Source organism: Protomyctophum parallelum, assembly GCF_964188405.1.
Source record: "Protomyctophum parallelum genome assembly, chromosome: 10".
NCBI classification, from domain to species: Eukaryota; Metazoa; Chordata; class Actinopteri; order Myctophiformes; family Myctophidae; genus Protomyctophum; species Protomyctophum parallelum.
Genome location: NC_139704.1, coordinates 3,721,158 through 3,742,454, shown reverse-complemented (window position 1 = coordinate 3,742,454; position 21,297 = coordinate 3,721,158). Strand labels below are relative to the sequence as shown.

At 42.6% G+C, this 21,297-nt stretch overlaps 3 protein-coding genes across 3 annotated transcripts; all 3 read right to left on the bottom strand.

Annotated features, from left to right (window-relative positions):
• Positions 1–3,230: 3,230 nt before the first annotated feature.
• Positions 3,231–4,508, bottom strand: LOC310865250 (phosphatidate cytidylyltransferase 2-like; the record flags this gene model as incomplete). Its single annotated transcript, XM_083774277.1, has 1 exon — positions 3,231–4,508. One exon carries the CDS (start codon positions 4,506–4,508, stop codon positions 3,231–3,233), a length of 1,278 nt encoding a protein of 425 aa, XP_083630403.1.
• Positions 4,509–10,723: 6,215 nt separating this feature from the next.
• On the bottom strand, positions 10,724–11,725 carry LOC310865249 (putative E3 ubiquitin-protein ligase makorin-1; the record flags this gene model as incomplete). The annotated part of the gene is made up of 1 exon (XM_083774276.1): positions 10,724–11,725. The coding sequence occupies one exon, from the start codon at positions 11,723–11,725 to the stop codon at positions 10,724–10,726; it is 1,002 nt and encodes a 333-aa protein (XP_083630402.1).
• Positions 11,726–14,817: 3,092 nt separating this feature from the next.
• Positions 14,818–20,608, bottom strand: LOC310866106 (uncharacterized protein). Its single transcript, XM_083775452.1, has 5 exons — positions 20,532–20,608; positions 18,553–19,362; positions 17,156–17,346; positions 16,091–16,217; positions 14,818–15,068 (listed from the first exon to the last, which is right to left on the bottom strand). Exons 2-5 carry the CDS (start codon positions 19,356–19,358, stop codon positions 14,915–14,917), a joined length of 1,278 nt encoding a protein of 425 aa, XP_083631578.1. The 5' UTR covers positions 19,359–19,362; positions 20,532–20,608; the 3' UTR covers positions 14,818–14,914.
• Positions 20,609–21,297: the final 689 nt, after the last annotated feature.

The window sequence follows — 21,297 nt, the reverse complement described above, 5'->3', positions numbered from 1 at the left end:
CACACACACACACACACACACACACACACACACACACACACACACACACACACACACACACACACACACTTGTGTATCATTACTGTACCTAAACTGCTAGATTGATTGTAAATATTTTATGCAATATTCATGCCTGAAGAGGGTCAGTATAGACCTGCAAATAAATTGATTTTGCACAGATTTGAGTGCCAAATGGAGCTCCCCTTTGTTTTTCTTCTTGCCAGTTTTAGTCACATTTAGTCACCCGGAATGATTTTGTGTTAGTCTAGTTTTAGTCGATTAAATATCATAAGAATCTAGTCGTCTAAATCTACAGTTGATTTAGTCGACTTTTAATGTATTTTGGCGGGCCTTGATGCCGTCATTGTCATTGAACTTTCCTAATTTAAAAAAGGCCTACATAATCCACACAGCAATGTACACTACTCTACACACCAGACTTATATAGGTGTATTGTGGTGTGGTACTTTTGTGTGAGCTTGTAGATCTGCCATTGAGTCTAAGGCTGTTCATTTCATTAAAATGTAATGCATTTTCGGCCTTCATAAATGTTGAAAAGCTTCTTTGGCCACCAAACTATAGGGCTTACCAGCTGCTGTTACAATGACCCTGAACACTGATTGAGTGTAGCTGCTGTAGAATTAACACATTCTGACCTGAGATCAGATTCATACGAGGTTTCCGCCGGACACACACTGGTCTGATGAACCCATTCTGACCTGAGATCAGATTCTAAAAATGTCAGTCGCTCTTCGATTTTTCAAAAATAGCAGACCTACAAGCTCGTATCGCGCCACTCGGTGGCGCGATATGAGCTTGTAGATCTGCTATTTTTAAATAGCTAAAGCATAACATGATGCTGACACCAAAATGGGTGCCCGGTCAGAATGGGTTAATTTGATGAGTCTTGCAGTGACTAAGGATTTGGTGTTTTATATAGAGATTGATTTATTGATTGATCAATTAATTGATTGATTGGTTGATTGATTTAATTTATTGATTGATCTTCCCATGCTGGCTTCCCTTCATTGGCTCCTTGTACACATTAAGATTTATTTAAATATTTTATTGTTTGTTTTTAATTTTCTATTTCTGACCTCCTTGAAATGTATCACCTCAAGGTCATTGAGATGGCAGGCAAGGAAGGTGCTGCTTGTTGTCATCAGGGGAAAGCTTAAGCATAGGGGGTATCGAACCTGCTCTGTTGTAGCCCCTAAGCTCTGGAATGACCCCCCTGCCCTATTAAGCTGGCCCCCCTCACTGTTATTAAAAGTAAATCTAAAAACCTTAAAACAGTTCTGGCTGCCGGGCTGTCCTGTTCCGTTTACCGTCCTGCTCCCTCCCGTCCACTTAAATGAGTTCCGGTTTGCCCTCTACCGCTTGCCTGATTCCATGTGAATGCATAGTTTTGTGTTGTTTTTGGCAGCAAATTTCTATTTTAGTTTTAGTCTCTTGAATAGTTTTAATTTAGTTTTAGTCACATTTAGTCACCCGGAATGATTTTGTGTTAGTCTAGTTTTAGTCGATTAAATATCATAAGAATCTAGTCGTCTAAATCTACAGTTGATTTAGTCGACTTTTAATGCATTTTGGCGGGCCTTGATGCCGTCATAATGGCTGATTTTACATTTGCTGATAGTAGCCGATCTACAAGCTCACAACGTGTCTCAGCGCGAGCTTCTAATTGGCTATTTTCAGCATGCAACCAAGTATAAAATAACGTATATGCCAACTGAATCTCTTGTCCACTAGTCCCTTCCTAACATTTTAGTCTAGTTTTTATTTGTTGACGAAATTTACAGTATTTCTAGTCTTAGTTTGTCATCATGGCTTAGTTTTCATTTAGATTCCATTTAGTTTTCGTCAGTGAAAAAAGGTAGTCGACGAACATTTTCCGTCCTAGTTTTAGTCGACGAAATCAACACTGATTTTAACATTGATGCCGTCTGCCGTTACCGTCACTGGTTCTGGCTGCCGTGCTGTCCTGTTCCGTTTACTGTCCTGCTCCCGGCCACTAAAATGAAGTCTGGTTGCCGTCTACCGATTGCCTGATTCCATGTGAACGCAGAATAAGTGCTGATGTTATACTGGCCACAGGAAGTCCAAGATTCACATATTAGACCCTGACTTTTTACACAGTGCAGTTTATTTTGATTATGGATTAAGCCATTCTGACCTGAGATCAGATTCATACGAGGTTTCCGCCGGACACACACTGGTCTGATGAACCCATTCTGACCTGAGATCAGATTCTAAAAAATGTCAGTCGCTCTTCGATTTTTCAAAAATAGCAGATCTACAAGCTCGTATCGCGCCACTCGGTGGCGCGATATGAGCTTGTAGATCTGCTATTTTTCAATAGCTAAAGCATAACATGATGCCGACACCAAAATGGGTGCCGTTCAGAATGGATTAAGCAGTACAATACATTCACCAGACTGTAAAGTCAGATAAGATTCAGTATAAGGCAAAAAAAAAAAAAAGTAAAAGATCACACTTGTGTGAAGTGAGGAGCGCTCTTATCGTCATACATCACATTCCGTGCTCAGCCAATCCAATCATTTCCGTGGTACACACAGACACACAAAGCTGGGCATAGGAGGGGCTAGCGCCCCTCAAAAAAATCTCATTATATTGCATCTTCTATCTAAATTCACAAAATTCAGCCTGACCAAAAAAGTGTTGTCTGTCTGTGGGCATCTGCTTCCCTGAACAGAACAGCCAAGCTTTAACCATGTACACATCGAATGACTTGTGTTTACACAGCTGTGAGTAATGTTACTCGGGCAGTGCATGAAAGCACCAGTCACCAATCAACTAGCTATGGGAGACGAGAGCGATGCGAGCAAGATAACAGTGTCTACCCATATATGGAGATCCCTAATATCATCATAGTATTGATGTCATAGACTAGCCTCTAACTACTGGTAAGGTGTACGTGCACCAGGTGGCAATGTGTACAACAAGTACTCTGACAAGGGGTATCAGGGTGGGCATTCATTCCCAACTTGCATCATTCCTGAGTAGTAATAAAAATGATTCAGGCTTTGCTACTTTCTGATACCGAACAGATTCTGTGAATAATGAACCATTAAGTGGGTTTAGATTAGAATCGAGTTAGGTACACCTGACAAACATTTAGTTCGTGTAGATATACAGAGCTAGTAATTCACTAACTCAATGATAACGTAGTTTCTCGGTTTCCGTAGACTTGTTCTCGCTAACAGCTGTCAGTGTATGGGGTCGGGGAGCCCTATGGAAGCCTCCAGCATTGGCAGCAGGCCTTTCTGAGTCAGATGTTCCTTGAGGGAGTTGAAGACGGAGAGCTGCTGATCTGGACGGAGGGTCCAGATGAGGGACAGCACTTTAGCAGGGTTGGGACCCCGGATGAAACTGGCGATGTACACATTGACAAAGGTGGCCATGAGGTACTGGCAGTCAAAGCGATCCACTATACCACCGTGACCGGGTATGGTGTTGGCAAAGTCCTTGATCTTGAAGGCCCTCTTGAAACCACTGGCGAAGAAGCCGCCAAAGGGTCCCAAGATGGAGGCGAAGGTGGAGAGGGCGACGCTGTGGATCTGAAAGGGGTACAGGCGCACCGTGCTCCATCCGGTCACGGACGCCACTACGCCGGGCAGAGCGTAGTCCTTCAGCCGGAAGAGCTCCGAGGGCTCACAGTCCACCTGGAAACTATTGGAGTCGTTGTTGAACTCCACCGGGCACACAAAGTAGCGGAAGCCCGACATCCCGTAGGATATCAAGAGCCCAAACACGATGGTGGAGAAGAAGCCGCCGATGAAGCCCTCCCACGTCTTCTTGGGCGACAGCTTGATGAGCGGCGTGCGTCCGAAGAAGAAGCCAAACATGTAGGCCATGACGTCGTTGCACATCACGCAGGATATGGGCACGATGAACCAGATCATGCCCTCGAACAGGTTGTGGATGATCAGGTGAGACTGGGTCACGATGATGAGCAGGGTCACGTGGGTCCAGCCGAACATGTAGAACTGCAGGCGATAGTGCTTCTTCTTCAGACTCAGCACAAACATGCAGAAGCCGGCGAGGTAGAGGGCGAAGGAGATGAAGCGGTGGTACTGACTGAGGATGCGCAGGGGCTCCTCCCTCTGCACCCAGGTGAAGAAGTAATCCGTCAGCGTCTCTCCGTAGAAGAAGTAGTTGACGCACAGCAGGAAGTACCAGCTGAGCGTTCGGAACCAGGGCAGGTGGTAGGAGTGGTACACGCTGTATCCGATGGTGATGATCTCGTGGAAGCACGTGATCTGCACAACCATCACGGCCAGCATGAACGCGACGGGGCCCAGGTAGGTCGTCAGGAAGAAGATCAACATGAGACCCCAGGCCACAATTCCTCGCACCCACCAGTCCCGCCATCGCGGGGTGAGTCCAGACAGGGCCTTGTTCAGAACATCGGGGGTGTTGTCCACGGGTTCGTTCCGCTCCGGTTGCTGGTCGACTGTCGTTCCGTTGTGCCTTCGCTCGGTCATCTTAACGTCTACCAATAATGGCGGGAATGTCACATTGTCGATGGTATTAATACATATATATACCTTCCCTATATGCCTTGGGCGTGGTGTCACATTATGATGCTCGGTGACAACATAATGTTGCCGATGTCTGAGGTGGGCGGGTCTTTCAAGGTGACACAAACCGTTGCCCAAACATGGACTTGTGAAAACACCTGCCGCAGAAGTCTTATAATCTTCAATGTGATACTGGTATTAACAAACGTTTTACTCTTTTTGAGCGGTGCTAACCGCTCAAACATAAGGCTTTGTGACATCCGTGACATCATGTGGTATTCAAGTCAATGGCAAAATAAACATGTGTATGTGTCCCCCGCGACATCATGTTGTTGACATCATCATGATAAAGGCACCGGTTTGCTGATTGGCTGAAACATTATGAAAGTTTTATTTTATACTATATTATACAATCTACTATACAATCATATACTTTCAACAAAAAACAAGATAATTATTTTGTCTACATTGACTCTACAATGACGTGTTAGTGGTTAAGCTACATGTGCCTTCAGTCAGTCAGATGAACGGTTCTGTTAATCCACAGATCTGTGTCAGATGTAGATACCTGATGCCACCAATATGAACACTCCCTCATTATCCTTGTGAGTGAGCAGGTAAGCGAGCAAGTGTGCATGCGTCACGTGTGTGTGTCAGAAACTCAACTATAAGGAAAACTCAAATGCATAAAAACAACTCAAAACCCAAACTCAAGACAAGAATTAAAGGTAGACTAGACTTTACTTGGACAGTGAACTAAAAAGTACACATTGAAAGAACATACACCCAGTAAACATAAAGAGCATAGCAGTGGCTAAGTAGAAAGCCCATTCGGTCAGTCCATGGAGATTTCTAAACATTTGTATCAATTATTTTAAGCCTGGAACCAAGGCATTCAGGCTCCTGGTGAATCCATAAAACATTTGATTGTGTCAAAAAATATTTTAAAAACGCAAAAAAAGGCAAAGTTACAAGTTGTAACTTTGCGTTTACAACCGCTCTATACTCAATAGCCTACAAGTACAACAGAAGACTTGATAGTCCCCAGGAAGAGTAGCTGCTGTGATGCACAGGAGGCTAATGGGGATTGGGGATCTAATAAATAAATAAAATTATAATGATAATGGGTTGATGGGAGGAATTAGGTGAATTCGGAGGGACAGAGGTACCATATGGCAGTGTTTGTCTCAATACCTTTACAGACCACAGCCCCAACTCTAAACGAGGAATGAAGGAGGCGTGGAGGATGCAGCGAGGATGTAGGAATCGATGGGGAACGCTCCTTGGTAGTGAGAGGGCAGCAAACACAGCAGAGATGAGAAGGTATAATGACTAATGAGACGAGCTCTTTGGACTGAAACCTGTGGTTGGACAGGTCATGCTGTTCAGTAGTGAAGGGTCACCATGTTGGCTTGTCGTGGACATTTTTGTCCAAATTCCATTTTTGCCAAAGACATACAAAATAAATGAGTAAAACGAGTAGACAAATAAAATGTTTGAGAACCACTAGACTAGTGCTATAGTGGACTCATGTGCCAATCATACATGTTCTGAAGAAAACCTGGAGACTTGACATTCAGTAGGCTATTTGGATCATAATAAGAACATTATAATGGTGTGTAAAACAGAAAATAAAATAAATAAATTGCCACGGACAAGGCCATATAATATTGATGGCCACTGCAGGGTGAAACCATTCTGTTCTCTGTATGGCACTGTTTCTCAACACAAAAATATGCTGAGAAACAGTCAGTGACCCATGCGGGTTCTTGAGGGGGTTTACGGGGTCAAATTGATTTATATAACAAAATGAACAAAATTAAGTTACGTAACTCTGAGAGTACTCTCAGAGTTCAAATTAGTGTAGATAGAGGTCCCAGAAATCAAAGTCATGTCAAATAGGGGCATGATTAATGCATTTCAACCTGGAATGAGTTTAAGTTTGAATCTTTATTTCGGTCATTTAAAAAAAACAAATAAACAAAATGGTTGTTTAAGCAATTTACATTGCTTAATTTACATTTCTTAGTCAACGCAGTGACTATTCTAACCGAAAAGGTATGGGCTGAAGCATAAAGCTTATTTTGCCCACCTTTTTATATAATACAAATAATAATAATAATAATAATAATAATAATAGTCTGTGATCAATTATCACAGTAGCATAATTTATGAAAAGCACAAATGAAAAAAGTAACTTTCACCTTTATTTATTCAGGAAGGTCAATTGACAGACACCCTGTTACAGAAAACATGGCATACATTTTAAACACAAATACATTACAAGATAATAGACATTTCAGTAAGTAAGTAAGGCTTTGTAGATCCCAGGTTCACAATGGCGTCGACATTCATTCATGCAATGTTTAATTAATAATCTAAAGTTAAACGTTATCCACTACATAGGTGAGTATTAATTGGCCTATATTTACTAGAGCCCTGTTAGTCAGGGTTGCCCGCGGTTCCAACTCTCACATCAGGGACATAGCTTTGGATTTTGAAAGACAATATTGTTGGGGGTAATGTTTTGTTTTGTAAAAATAAATAAATACAATTCATGTATTTACGATTTGCAAATCCCCATTGTTGGCCTGGGAAGGTGTAGACTACGGTTAGTACCATGTGCATCCTCCATGGTCTGGGGAGGTGTAGACTACGGTTAGTACCATGTGCATCCTCCGTTGGCCTGGGGAGGTGTAGACTACGGTTAGTACCATGTGCATCCTCCATGGCCTGGGGAGGTGTAGACTACGGTTAGTACCATGTGCATCCTCCATGGCCTGGGGAGGTGTAGACTACGGTTAGTACCATGTGCATCCTCCATGGTAGACTACGGTTAGTACCATGTGCATCCTCCATGGCCTGGGGAGGTGTAGACTACGGTTAGTACCATGTGCATCCTCCATGGTCTGGGGAGGTGTAGACTACGGTTAGTACCATGTGCATCCTCCATGGCCTGGGGAGGTGTAGACTACGGTTAGTACCATGTGCATCCTCCATGGCCTGGGGAGGTGTAGACTACGGTTAGTACCATGTGCATCCTCCATGGCCTGGGGAGGTGTAGACTACGGTTAGTACCATGTGCATCCTCCATGGCCTGGGGAGGTGTAGACTACGGTTAGTACCATGTGCATCCTCCATGGCCTGGGGAGGTGTAGACTACGGTTAGTACCATGTGCATCCTCCATGGTAGACTACGGTTAGTACCATGTGCATCCTCCATGGCCTGGGGAGGTGTAGACTACGGTTAGTACCATGTGCATCCTCCATGGCCTGGGGAGGTGTAGACTACGGTTAGTACCATGTGCATCCTCCATGGTAGACTACGGTTAGTAGTAGTACCATGTGCATCCTCCATGGCCTGGGGAGGTGTAGACTACGGTTAGTACCATGTGCATCCTCCGATTCACATAGTTAACATCTTTGTTTTGCTAAATGCTGCTTTACTGTTACCTCAGCGCCATGTACAAATTAATCAACTTGCTTCTGGAAGGCCTAACTTCATTTATTTGGATTATGCACTAAAACACATTAACGAGAGACAAGACTACAATTAGTCTCTCTCTGACAGAGAGAGACTCGCTGTAAGCACTGGACCAGGGCTAGACTACAATACAAGTCAAATAAATGGATTAAACCAAAATAAAGCAAATGACAAACAAATAAACACATACACACATTATTTTATACTATATTATACAATCTACTATACAATCATATACTTTCAACAAGAAACAAGATCATTCTTTTGTCTACATTGACTCTACAATGACGTGTTAGTGGTTAAGCTACATGTGCCTTCAGTCAGTCAGATGAACGGTTCTGTTAATCCACAGATCTGTGTCAGATGTAGATACCTGATGCCACCAATATGAACACTCCCTCATTATCCTTGTGAGTGAGCAGGTAAGCGAGCAAGTGTGCATGCGTCACGTGTGTGTGTCAGAAACTCAACTATAAGGAAAACTCAAATGCATAAAAACAACTCAAAACCCAAACTCAAGACAAGAATTAAAGGTAGACTAGACTTTACTTGGACAGTGAACTAAAAAGTACACATTGAAAGAACATACACCCAGTAAACATAAAGAGCATAGCAGTGGCTAAGTAGAAAGCCCATTCGGTCAGTCCATGGAGATTTCTAAACATTTGTATCAATTATTTTAAGCCTGGAACCAAGGCATTCAGGCTCCTGGTGAATCCATAAAACATTTGATTGTGTCAAAAAATATTTTAAAAACGCAAAAAAAGGCAAAGTTACAAGTTGTAACTTTGCGTTTACAACCGCTCTATACTCAATAGCCTACAAGTACAATAGAAGACTTGATAGTCCCCAGGAAGAGTAGCTGCTGTGATGCACAGGAGGCTAATGGGGATTGGGGATCTAATAAATAAATACAATTATAATGATAATGGGTTGATGGGAGGAATTAGGTGAATTCGGAGGGACAGAGGTACCATATGGCAGTGTTTGTCTCAATACCTTTACAGACCACAGCCCCAACTCTAAACGAGGAATGAAGGAGGCGTGGAGGATGCAGCGAGGATGTAGGAATCGATGGGGAACGCTCCTTGGTAGTGAGAGGGCAGCAAACACAGCAGAGATGAGAAGGTATAATGACTAATGAGACGAGCTCTTTGGACTGAAACCTGTGGTTGGACAGGTCATGCTGTTCAGTAGTGAAGGGTCACCATGTTGGCTTGTCGTGGACATTTTTGTCCAAATTCCATTTTTGCCAAAGACATACAAAATAAATGAGTAAAATGAGTAGACAAATAAAATGTTTGAGAACCACTAGACTATAGTGCTAGTGGACTCATGTGCCAATCATACATGTTCTGAAGAAAACCTGGAGACTTGACATTCAGTAGGCTATTTGGATCATAATAAGAACATTATAATGGTGTGTAAAACAGAAAATAAAATAAATAAATTGCCACGGACAAGGCCATATAATATTGATGGCCACTGCAGGGTGAAACCATTCTGTTCTCTGTATGGCACTGTTTCTCAACACAAAAATATGCTGAGAAACAGTCAGTGACCCATACGGGTTCTTGAGGGGGTTTACGGGGTCAAATTGATTTATATAACAAAATGAACAAAATTAAGTTACGTAACTCTGAGAGTACTCTCAGAGTTCAAATTAGTGTAGATAGAGGTCCCAGAAATCAAAGTCATGTCAAATAGGGGCATGATTAATGCATTTCAACCTGGAATGAGTTTGAGTTTGAGTTTGAATCTTTATTTCGGTCATTTTAAAAAAACAAATAAACAAAATGGTTGTTTAAGCAATTTACATTGCTTAATTTACATTTCTTAGTCAACGCAGTGACTATTCTAATCGAAAAGGTATGGGCTGAAGCATAAAGCTTATTTTGCCCACCTTTTTATATAATACAAATAATAATAATAATAATAATAATAATAATAGTCTGTGATCAATTATCACAGTAGCATAATTTATGAAAAGCACAAATGAAAAAAGTAACTTTCACCTTTATTTATTCAGGAAGGTCAATTGACAGACACCCTGTTACAGAAAACATAGCATACATTTAAGAGATAATAGACATTTCAGTAAGTAAGTAAGTAAGTAAGGCTTTGTAGATCCCAGGTTCACAATGGCGTCGACATTCATTCATGCAATGTTTAATTAATAATCTAAAGGTTATCCACTACATAGGTGAGTATTAATTGGCCTATATTTACTAGAGCCCTGTTAGTCAGGGTTACCCGCGGTTCCAACTCTCACATCAGGGACATAGCTTTGGATTTTGAAAGACAATATTGTTGGGGGTAATGTTTTGTTTTGTAAAAATAAATAAATACAATTCATGTATTTATGACTTGCAAATCCCCATTGTTGGCCTGGGGAGGTGTAGACTACGGTTAGTACCATGTGCATCCTCCATGGTCTGGGGAGGTGTAGACTACTTGCTTCTGGAAGGCCTAACTTCCTTTATTTGGATTATGCACTAAAACACATTAACGAGAGACAAGACTACAATTAGTCTCTCTCTGACAGAGAGAGACTCGCTGTAAGCACTGGACCAGGGCTAGACTACAATATAAGTCAAATAAATTCATTAAACCAAAATAAAGCAAATGACAAACAAATAAACACATACCAGACTTGGGTTAGAATCGGGTTAGGTGTGGATGGGGTTGACTGTGGTTAGTAGGGTATGGTCCAGATCTCCTCGTGGAACCATTCGTACTCGGTATGCATGTCGTCATCGATGCCCACGGCCAGCAGCATGAGAAGCATCTCATCCAACGTCACCATCTCGTTGGCCCACATCGCCGTTCGCCGCGAGTTCTGCCTCCGCCTGTTGGATCCCGAATGCTTCCACCTGGGTTGTTCTTCCTCCAGGCGACCGTCGGGGAAGGCGTGCCTGTAGAAACAGTTTGGGCTGAAGGGGCAGGATCCCCGGCCCTCTGCAAAATACCGACATGGTTTCCTCCCCGTGCTGTCCTTGTACTTCTGGATGAGCTTCTCCTTGTCGTCCTTGTCTTTGACCCAGTACTCGCTCGGGATGATAAAGTTGGACGTGATTCGACACTCGGGGCAGGACTTGATGATCTTCCTCTTGAACTGCTTGTCGCTCCTCCACCTGCGGATGCACCGCAGACAGTAGCAGTGGCTGCAGCTGGAGAGGATCCCGAAGCGGCGCTCGCTGGCATTGGGCCTCTCGTACACCACCTCCATGCACACGCCACACGTCATGTCCTTGCTGCGCTGGACGGCGAAGGAGATCTCCATGTCCTTTTCGTGGGCCTCGATGCAAGCCTTGGCGTGCTCCGAGCGCCGGGCAACGTCGGTGGGGTGGAGCACTCGCAGGCCACACATGTCACAGACGTCGCCGTGGAGGTACGCACAGCTGAGGCCGAGGCGGCACTCGCCCAGCGCAGCGCATGGACAGAACTGGTTCTTCGGGTCCTCGGCCCGTCCACAGTAGGGCTGCCCGGGTACAAATTCAGCAGCGTAAGGACACAGCCGGGTCCTCGGTTCCTTTTTGTCGTCGACAGCCCGGTCCGTCTCAAAATCCTCAGCGAGAGGGACGGGACTCTCGGCGTTCACGGGGTCGGCCCGTTTGGTGTAGGGCTGCCCTGGCACGAACTCGGCAGCATTGACCCAGTCCACAGCCCCTAAGCCACGGGGTGGGGCACTGGGCATGAGGTCTGAGGTGCAAATGTAAGGGTGCACTGTATTTAAAAATGGAGGAATAAACTACATTTAGAATAACTAACGTAATATCTGTGTGCACACCCAACCGGACATTGCTATATATGCACATGGCATGACGTAAACACAAACAGCACAAACCGTTGCTCAGAAATGGATTTCCGGGCTGCTTCAATGGTGCGATAGGTGGGAGTTTCGGAACTTACAGTTCATTGAGGTGTTTTTGATAATCAAAGGTTGTAATTTACTGCGAAAGATGCTCTATTCTTGAGGAATTTGTATTTACTTGAGAATTTCCAATTCCAATACTTTTACTTCTACTCCAGTACTATAGTTATTTTGTAGATTTTGATTATTAGAATAGAAAACATACATTAACCACTTCTGCCCTATACATTTTGGCCATTTTAAAATAGCCGATATACAAGCTCACAATGCTTGCTATTTTCAAAAGATTTTATACATTTGAAAACTTGAACGAGTACCTTCTACTTTTGTAAAGTAGATTTTAAATTCTGGACTTTTACTTGCAACAGAATATTTCTACCTAGCAGCATTGATACTTTGACTTAAAGGTATATTCAGTGATTTCACTTAATTCAAATATCACTTATTTTTTCGTTTTGTTGTGATAATCCTCTCTACTATAGAGTGTGCTGACCATATAAGGAGTTCCTCCCGGTCCCCAGTTAACCCCTGGGGGTCAAAAAACCTTAGGTTACGTTTTTGGCTCTCTATCCTGATTGGATGAAAGGCTTAGGTCCCAGCCAAAAACGAAACCTAAGGTTTTTTGAGTGAAATCACTGAATATACCTTTAATTAAAACCCCTTTTAGTGTTTTAAACATTATATGTTATAATTTAGCTATTGAAAAATAGCAGATCTACAAGCTCATAGCCGTGGCGCGCTACGAGCTTGTAGATCTGCTATTTTAGAAAAATCGTGAAAATATTTATTTCAGAAAACTGGAGGATTTAGAAGATTCTTTTTTAATTTCGAGGTCAGGCCTAAAAGGGTTAACAAATGTGAATACCTTTTCTACCACTGCAAGTTTGTCAACCACTGCTGTAGAGCTGCAGGTTGCCTACCTCTGCTCTAACACAGCTGTGTTGTTTTTTGTAAATGAATGCACCACTACTTGATCATACTACAACTACAGCGTCTCGGAAACACATCAAAAGCAGCAGAATCAGCTTGAAACGACACGTTTTCGAGCTTGTAGGCCTGCTACTTTTTGCTATTTTTCCTATGCTCAGCTTTGTAGGTCTGTGCACCTTGCATTACCTTTATTGTTACAATGTGATTTCAACGGGTCACGCACCATAAGTGCTACCATAACTGGTAAGAGGCTTCACACAAAGTGTGATTTTATTATTTGAAAATGTTTGATCCTGAAAAGTAACTGTTTTGGACACATGGTTTCCACTCGACAGAGACGGTGTTGTGCTGCTAATACTATGACAATAACAGAACAAAGTGAAAGTCAACTGTGTAACACTTGTAATAACAATGACATTAAAATGTTTTTTATTTTTTTATGTTTTTTTTATTTTTTGATCTACTAGTGCGTAGTCACAATGACCCCGTGCTTGCCAGTGGACAGTAAGTACAGTGCTTTAGTGAGTATCTGTACTATCTGTACATTTCAAAGAAAGGAAAAACGTAATCTATAAATTAGCAAGTCCACTTTTCAAATACTGTGTAATGAAAACAGCAATCTACATGCTCACTGTATTGTGAGATTGTGGTTCCATTTTCTATTGATATTTGTTTGGGGGGGGGGGATGGGGCATGTTTGCCAACCTTAATCTGGTCGTTTTCCGCATGTCGGACCAATGACTGGTCAGAAAAGTGTACGCACCCTGGGAAATGTCAAATTTTTAATACAGCAACTTTGTAATAGGTACTTTTGCAAGTACCCAAACAGCAGTTTAAGTCGAGTGAAAATTGACTGAGACACTCTCACTTGTAGTGGAGTCATATTTGACCAGGACTATCTTGGTTAGTTTGTCCACCATCGGTGCTCGCTTTGCTTTGATCCAGATAATAATGAAACAACAATATAGATATTTGCTATTTTCACTACTTTTGAAAGTGAACGTGGTCAAGTCCGTCAGCGGATTTCACATTGAACCGAAGACTAAAGTATTAACAAAAGCACGTGACTACAATGGCTACATAATTGGAATTGGAAAAGAGCCTGTCTTTTCTTCCCGAAAAGGATTATATACGGCACATAAAAGTATGTATTAACAAAAATAAAATGATAAACGTCCTCTTACTCTAGGACAGCAGTTCTCAAGCTTTTCTTGGAGCGGCAGTGGCTCATGGGTAGAGTGGCCGGAAGAGAACCGCGAGCCGAGGTTCCCAGTTTGAAACAGAGCTCCCCAGAGGTAGTCCTTGAGCAAGACTCTGCACCCCTACTTGCTCCCGAGGTGCAGGTTCGCACGAGCCTTGCATGGTTTCCTCCGCCATCGGTGTATGAATGTGTGTGTGAATGTAATGCACAATCCATGTAAAGCGCTATATAAATGCACCATTTATTTACCATTTTCTGGACCAGAGCCCACTTGAACATCTTGGGCCGTGCATGCATTTTCAGAGCATGTTCATTTCAATAATCAATCGATTGTGTTCCATGTTTGACCAGTGAGACTAAATGTAGTATACTTTAACCCATTCTGACTGGGCACCCATTTTGGTGTCGGCATCATGTTATGCTTTAGCTATTGAAAAATAGCAGATCTACAAGCTCATATCGCTCCACCGAGTGGCGCGATACGAGCTTGTAGGTCTGCTATTTTTGAAAAATCGAAGAGCGACTGACATTTCTAGAATCAGATCTCAGGTCATAATGGGTTAATCAGACCAGTGTGTGTCCAGTGGAAACCTCGCATGAATCTGATCTCAGGTCAGAATGGTTCCTATTTATCGGTATCACAATGAATCATTAAAACCTTAACGTTTTGCCAATTGTTTGGAGTCCCACCTGAAGTATTCTCACGCCCCATAGGTTGAGAATCACTGCCCTAGAGATATGGGAAGAAATGGCTGTGTGCTTCGGAAACAAGCGAAACGCAAAGCTCTCTGGACTGTCAGTCCTTCACGTTCTTTATAAAGAAAAATACAAGTAAATAAAAAAGCAGTTGAATGCCCCATGACTTGAGTTACCCAATTTACTTAATTTTGTTTTAAACTGCTGATTTGGTTTTCTATACATGTTTCAAATATGGACAGTGTTATGTCCAACATTTTGGACATAAATCCATGAGAGAACAGGTCCACAACTTGCACCTTGTCTTTAATGGCTTCTATGGCTCTCCTCAGGTGGGACCTGTAGTGAATAGAATACATACAGTACATCAGTGGTGGAAAGTAACTAAGTACAATTACTCAAGTACTGTACTTAAGTACAAATTTGTGGTATTTGTACTTGAGTATTTCCAACTTCCAATACTTTTACTCCTACTCCACTGCATTTTAGATCCAAATATTGGCCTCGGTGGGCGAGACCGAGACGAGATCCATTTTGGGGCGGGAACCCCTTTTCGTGTTTTAAACATTATGTTATAATTTAGCTATTGAAAAATAGCAGATCTACAAGCTCATAGCGCGCCACAGAGTGGCGCGCTACAAGCTTGTAGGTCTGCTATTATTATTTTTAAATCGTGAAAATATTTATTTCCGAAAACTGGAGGATTTAGAAGATTCTTTTTTTAATTTCGAGGTCAGGCCTAAATGGATTAAAATGTGGACTCGAGACCGGACTCGAATACTACAACACTAGTTAATAGTTATTTTGTAGATTTTAATTATTATTACAAAATATACAGTAACTATATTTTATGATATACATTTCGAAAAAAATGAAAATCACCGATCTACAAGCTCACAATGCGTTGCATCGCAACACATTGTGAGCTTGTAGATCGGCCATCCAGGATCCTGGTGAATCGATTCGTGACAATAAAACATTTGAATCTGTCAAATATTTTTTCACAGAATCAAAGGTTTTATTGTCATGATTCAACAGGATCCTGGATGGCTTGGTTTTGGAAACCTCTATGGAAAAAACACACAATTGTCCATATGCACACCAATACAAGTTAATAGGCAGGGTGGTGCAAAAGTGCAATTTGTTGTCCACTGTAGACACATTATGAGTTACTTTCTGTCCTTGCAGGTGATTAAGTGTTGGAGTTCGGAAGTGCTCGTTGGATATCACTCAACGGCCCATGCGTACCACCTGTTTTGAATTTGCACATAATGCAGGAGGTACGCAGGACGTTTCTTTACTGAAAATGAGCACTTCCAAACTCTGACGGCAAGAAGGCCTACACTGAGCGTCAAACATACTTGAACACCAACAGGCTCCCCAGAGTCAGCTCCACATCCTCGGCCTCAGGAATGACATTGAGCTCTTCAAAAGGAAGATGGCTTTGCACCAGGCCAGCCAGGCTTTGGCATAAAGCATCTACCTCTTCTGAAAAGAGGAAGAGGAAATAAATGAAATGAAATTAGTTATGTGGGAAGATTATGGGGTAAAAAAAGAAAGACGTGAAAAGAGATGAACGCCATGCACATCCACAACCTGAACTTGGGCAGGTGCTGAGCGACAAACAGTAAGCAGAGAAAAATAATGCTCACAGACTGAGGGCTCCGATGCGACAGATGCTTTATTGCACCACAAAGAGCTGTGACATTTCGAGCTCAAAGCTCTTCCTCAGACACTTATTTGGAGTCCTCCGTGTGCGAGCATTAATTTCGCCTAAGGGCCGATTCATACTCCTTAAATGACGTCACATTGTAGGCTCTACAGCGCCGGACCGACTTTTATTCGGCTCTAAAATAGGAGTATGAATCGGCCATTAGTGTTGATTTCGTCGACTAGAACTATGACGGAAAACTATGACGGAAAAACGAAATAAAAACTAAGCTGTGACGACTAAAACTAAATACGTATATTTACAATTTAGTCAACAAATAAAAACTAGGCAAAAGTGTTAGGGAGGGACTAGTATAGTGTAATGGAGAAGAGATCCAGTAGAACTAAAAGAAAGTCATTTTCTGTGTGGTTGTGCTCTGAGGTGTTGCGCTCTGTAAATCTACAAGCTCACAACGGGTCGACACTAAACTAACCCATTCTGACCTGAGATCAGATTCATACGAGGTTTCCACTGGACACACACTGGTCTGATTAACCCATTCTGACCTGAGATCAGATTCTAAAAATGTCAGTCGTTCTTCGATTTTTCAAAAATAGCAGACCTACAAGCTCGTAGCGCGCCACTCGGTGGCGCGCTATGAGCTTGTAGATCTGCTATTTTTCAATAGCTAAAGCATAACATGATGCTAACACCAAAATGGGTGCCCGGTCAGAATGGGATAAATCAAAATGTGCTGTCTGTCAAATAGACTTGCCTTCACAGAGCTGAGAAAACATGGACGTTTCGGTTGTGTGCGAGCTGGGCTTTATGCCGGCTGCCAGCAGCTGTTCCTTGAGCTCCTTCCTCTTGTTGTTGTCGGTCCTGAGGTACCCCACGAGGGTCGCAAGAGACATGTGTTCTGGAGGACCAACCCGCCGGCCCAACTCCTCCACTGTGATGTTGCATCTGCGTATCACATTGCGTTACATGAAAAACAGTACAATAGGCACACAGAATAACTCGGTAACTTCCAGGCGATCCCCTAGGTGTTACCGTTACCTAATGTTATACTAATTAGTAATTACCGGTACTATTATACTAATGAAGGCTCTGTTCCATTCTGGTCAAACAGAGTCAGGGTGCTGCTATCGTGCATGTTGGCTCACTGGAAACACTCCGCTACGTACAGTGTGTACTCACCCTGACAGAAAACGTGTGTTTAGTAAAATATCTCCACTTTTTCGCACGGATGACGTTATCTGTAAGCGACGGGGCCGGACCCGGACCTGAGTGCAGAAAAGTGGAGATATTTTACTAAACACATGTTTTCTGTCAGAGATTTCAATTAATCTAGAGAGGATCATATCTGACTCCAAGTCGTAGGAATTAATTATTGGGCGAGTATACACGCCGTGCGTGGGGCTGTGGGGCTAATTAGGGGGGAGTGGCCGGTAGAGCGGCTGGATGGGAACTGCTAGGTTCCCAGTTCAATCCCGGGCTCCCCCAGAGTTAGTGCCGAAGAGTCCCACTATCTCTGAACCCCAAAATGCTCCTGATGTGCAGGTTGGTGCCTTTCGTGGTTTCTTCCGCCATCGGTGTATGAATGTGTGTGTGAATGGGTGAATGTAATGCACAATCTATGTAAAGCACTTTGGATAAAAAGCACTATATAAATGCCACCATGGGCCATTTAGTCTGCTAACAGGGATGCAGGGATGGGACCGACCTATGGCTGTGTATTTGGAATACTTTGTATGTAAGTTCACAGACATTCTGGGGCTATTCATATACCATACTGTTTTATACTCTTGCTGTACTACCGTATTTACATTATTTTACTAACTTGTAGCTACACTTTAACAATTAACAATATACATTTTATTTATTCCTAGATCCCTGGTTCTCAAATTATTTAATTTGTACAAAATGGAACCAATGTACCCTGCGCGTCCATTTGGTTCCATTTGTACACTCTCAGTCTTACAGACTCATCAGGGTCCATTTGAAAACCCCCTGAAGGAACCCTGAAAGTCCCTGGACACCACTTTGAGAACCACTGTCCTAGATTGTATTAAATGTTACAGTTATCCACCAATGTGCAAGTTACAGGTGTCGGAATCGGCATCGGGGAAAGGAAAACTGGTTATCAAAACACAGTTAGGCAAACCATACCTTCTCTTTTTACCAGCGGATAAACAAGGAAGAACCATAGCGATTTCTTTAAAAACGGTAGGGGTGGAGGTGTGATGATGTGTGGAGGGATGGGGGATGGCGAGCGCTGTTGTTGTTGTTTGTGAGGTGGTGGTGGTGGTGAAGGTGGTGGCAGTGGTGTTGTCGGTACTGGTGCCACCGACAACAACTGTGTATATTTCTTCATTGGCGGTACTGGTGGTAGTAGTAGCCGTAGTCGAGGGAGTGTGCTGTGTGGAGATTTCTTCTTTGTAATCTCCCAGCGGATGAGCAGCCATGGCATCTTCATTTGAATCTCCCAGCTGATGAGCAGCCATGGCATCTTCATTTGAATCTCCCAGCTGATGAGCAGGCACGGCATCGTCATTGGAATCTCCCAGCTGATGAGCAGCAATCACATCACTGACGATCCAATCCGAACAACGCTCCCGGGGGTGTCCAGAGTGCGTGTCCATTAGGCGCACGACGCAGCTGTTGAACGTGTCCTTGTTGGCGAACGAAAATGACACGTAGGCTCTGCAGCCGTTGGCCTTGGTGGTGGCGGGATCCCCAGTCGACTTCCCTCTGCACTTGTTGGACCTCTCGCAGCGCCAGTGGATCCGGTCCACGCCCTTCTTGCACAAGGCCGAGAATTTCCCGACGCCCTCGTCTTTTAACTGAGTCAGGTGTCCGTCCATGAACTCGTCTCGAGTCTGGTTCTTGGGCATGACGTGTACCGTCCTTTTGACGCCGAGGTTTCTGTCTTTCCTCAGGGAGCGGTCGATCTTCTGCTGCCAGAGAGACTCCATTTCACTGAAATATAAAAAGACAAAAATAAGTATTAAGTAGTCGGATAATTATTAACAACGAGTTAACAACCATAACACTAATAAGGAATTGTAGGTGATTCATTACAACGGTACAATAGAATGTGGCGTGTGTGATTAAGAGAAATAAAGCATGCAACATTTGACAAAACATATAAGCTCATTCAAACTACAATCGTCTGCCTGAGAGAGGTGGTATACACTATACAGCAGTGGTTCCCAAACCTTTTATCTCGAGACCCAAAAAAAGAGATTAGACGAGACAAGCTCTCTTACAATAAAGGAAAGACTTCCACCATATATTCAGTACATCGAAACTATACAAGTAAGACGCGCAAACGCGGGAAGCGAACGCAGCTCGTAAATGGCAATAACAACAATTAGAATAAATTACATACTTTTTTAAGGTTTTCTTTTTAAAGTTCTCTTTTTTGTGTTTTTTTAAGATTTTATTTTTAAGTTAAGTTTTTTGAAGTTAAGTGTTTTTAAAGTTTTTTTTTAAGTTAAGTTTTTTTTAAGTTAAGTTGTGTGTGTGTGTGTGTGAGTGCGTGCGTGCGTGTGTTTTGTGTGATACAGCTGCGCCCTCTGGTGGCGGGTGGGTGGTGTCCCAGCGGGACAGACACACACACAGACAGACAGACATCTGCAGGGTCTCATAGTTAGTGCTCATTGCGTTCACAACAACATTTCCAATGCCTGGCTTTGTGTGTGCCCTTGCATTGTACGTGTCCCTGTGATGTCATGTCTATGGATATTTTACTATGACTTGGGTTCCCCCAAACCCACGTCAAAGACTGTCCACACAATTTACCCTAAACTGTTAAGGGGCTAAGACAAAGTGATACATTCCTAACATCACTAGCAAAAAGACTACAGAAAGGTAATTAGTAGTAGCATTTTCTTACAAGAGAACATGGACCTGTTACAGTACTAAATTTGCCTTCAACATGCTTGATTGATTGAATATTCTATTAGCAGATTGCGTAGGCCTACAGACAATTAACAGGCCTACAGTTCAATTAACTAGTTAGCAGTTAAACTAAGGGACCAATAATGTTTATATTAAATGTAGCATTTCTCATAGCTCTAATGCTTCTAATGCAAAGACATTAGAGCTATGGACCAGAGCTAGCATTTCTCCAAACATGTACTTACCAATGAATAAAGCTTGTATGTATGTGTAACGTAAATAACTTAGAACAGACATGCAGGACTGAGGACAGAATAATAGAGAAATCACCCGTCAAAGGCTTCTGACAGAAACAAGGCCACAATGTGGTGGTGTGGACAGTGTTGCCAGAATGTGCGACAGCAATAAGCAATTGAATCAGGTCTATGAAAACTAAACGCATTGCGGTCACCGCGGCTAAGCCACTCCACACATTTGATTGATTGATTTATTAACAGTTGAAATGTACTGTAATTCTGTAAACTGTTAATAAATATTTCAATCAGTCAATCAATAAACCACCAAATATTTAAAAGTAACTTCACAGAAAAACAATCCCAAAGTAGCTTATAACAAGCGGACATGGCAACACCGCTTGTTGAATATTATTTGCCAGCCCCGCGACGTGCTTGCGTAACCAATGGTACGCGGGAACGTCATATCCCTGCGACGTTGGAGGGAAGTTTGTTTACAATAAGTCAAAATAGCGCAATGAGTTCATCAATGTATTTACTACTACTATTTATTTACGAACACAGTACACAGGACTACACACACATTTAAACAAACAACAGCGTGTGTTTCTGCTGTCATTGGGTGAGTCTGGCAGGCTGTACAATATAGGTTGCACGTGTACAGTTAGTAGTTACAGTAAAGTCAAGTGATAGTTGTATAGACTTTAATAGTGATGGTGATAGTTGGCACTCAGTGGTGGAAAAAGTACTCACAGTCACATGTAAAACAAAAAAAATC

Excerpts from the sequence above, each read along its gene's own strand:
- LOC310866106 (XM_083775452.1), bottom strand. The coding sequence starts at position 19,358 with ATGGAGTCTCTCTGGCAGCAGAAGATCGACCGCTCCCTGAGGAAAGAC. Across the intron at positions 17,347-18,552 it reads TCCGCTGGTAAAAAGAGAAG|ATGCAACATCACAGTGGAGG; the intron begins GTATGGTTTGCC and ends TGTGATACGCAG. Across the intron at positions 16,218-17,155 it reads GTTTTCTCAGCTCTGTGAAG|AAGAGGTAGATGCTTTATGC; the intron begins GCAAGTCTATTT and ends TCCTCTTTTCAG.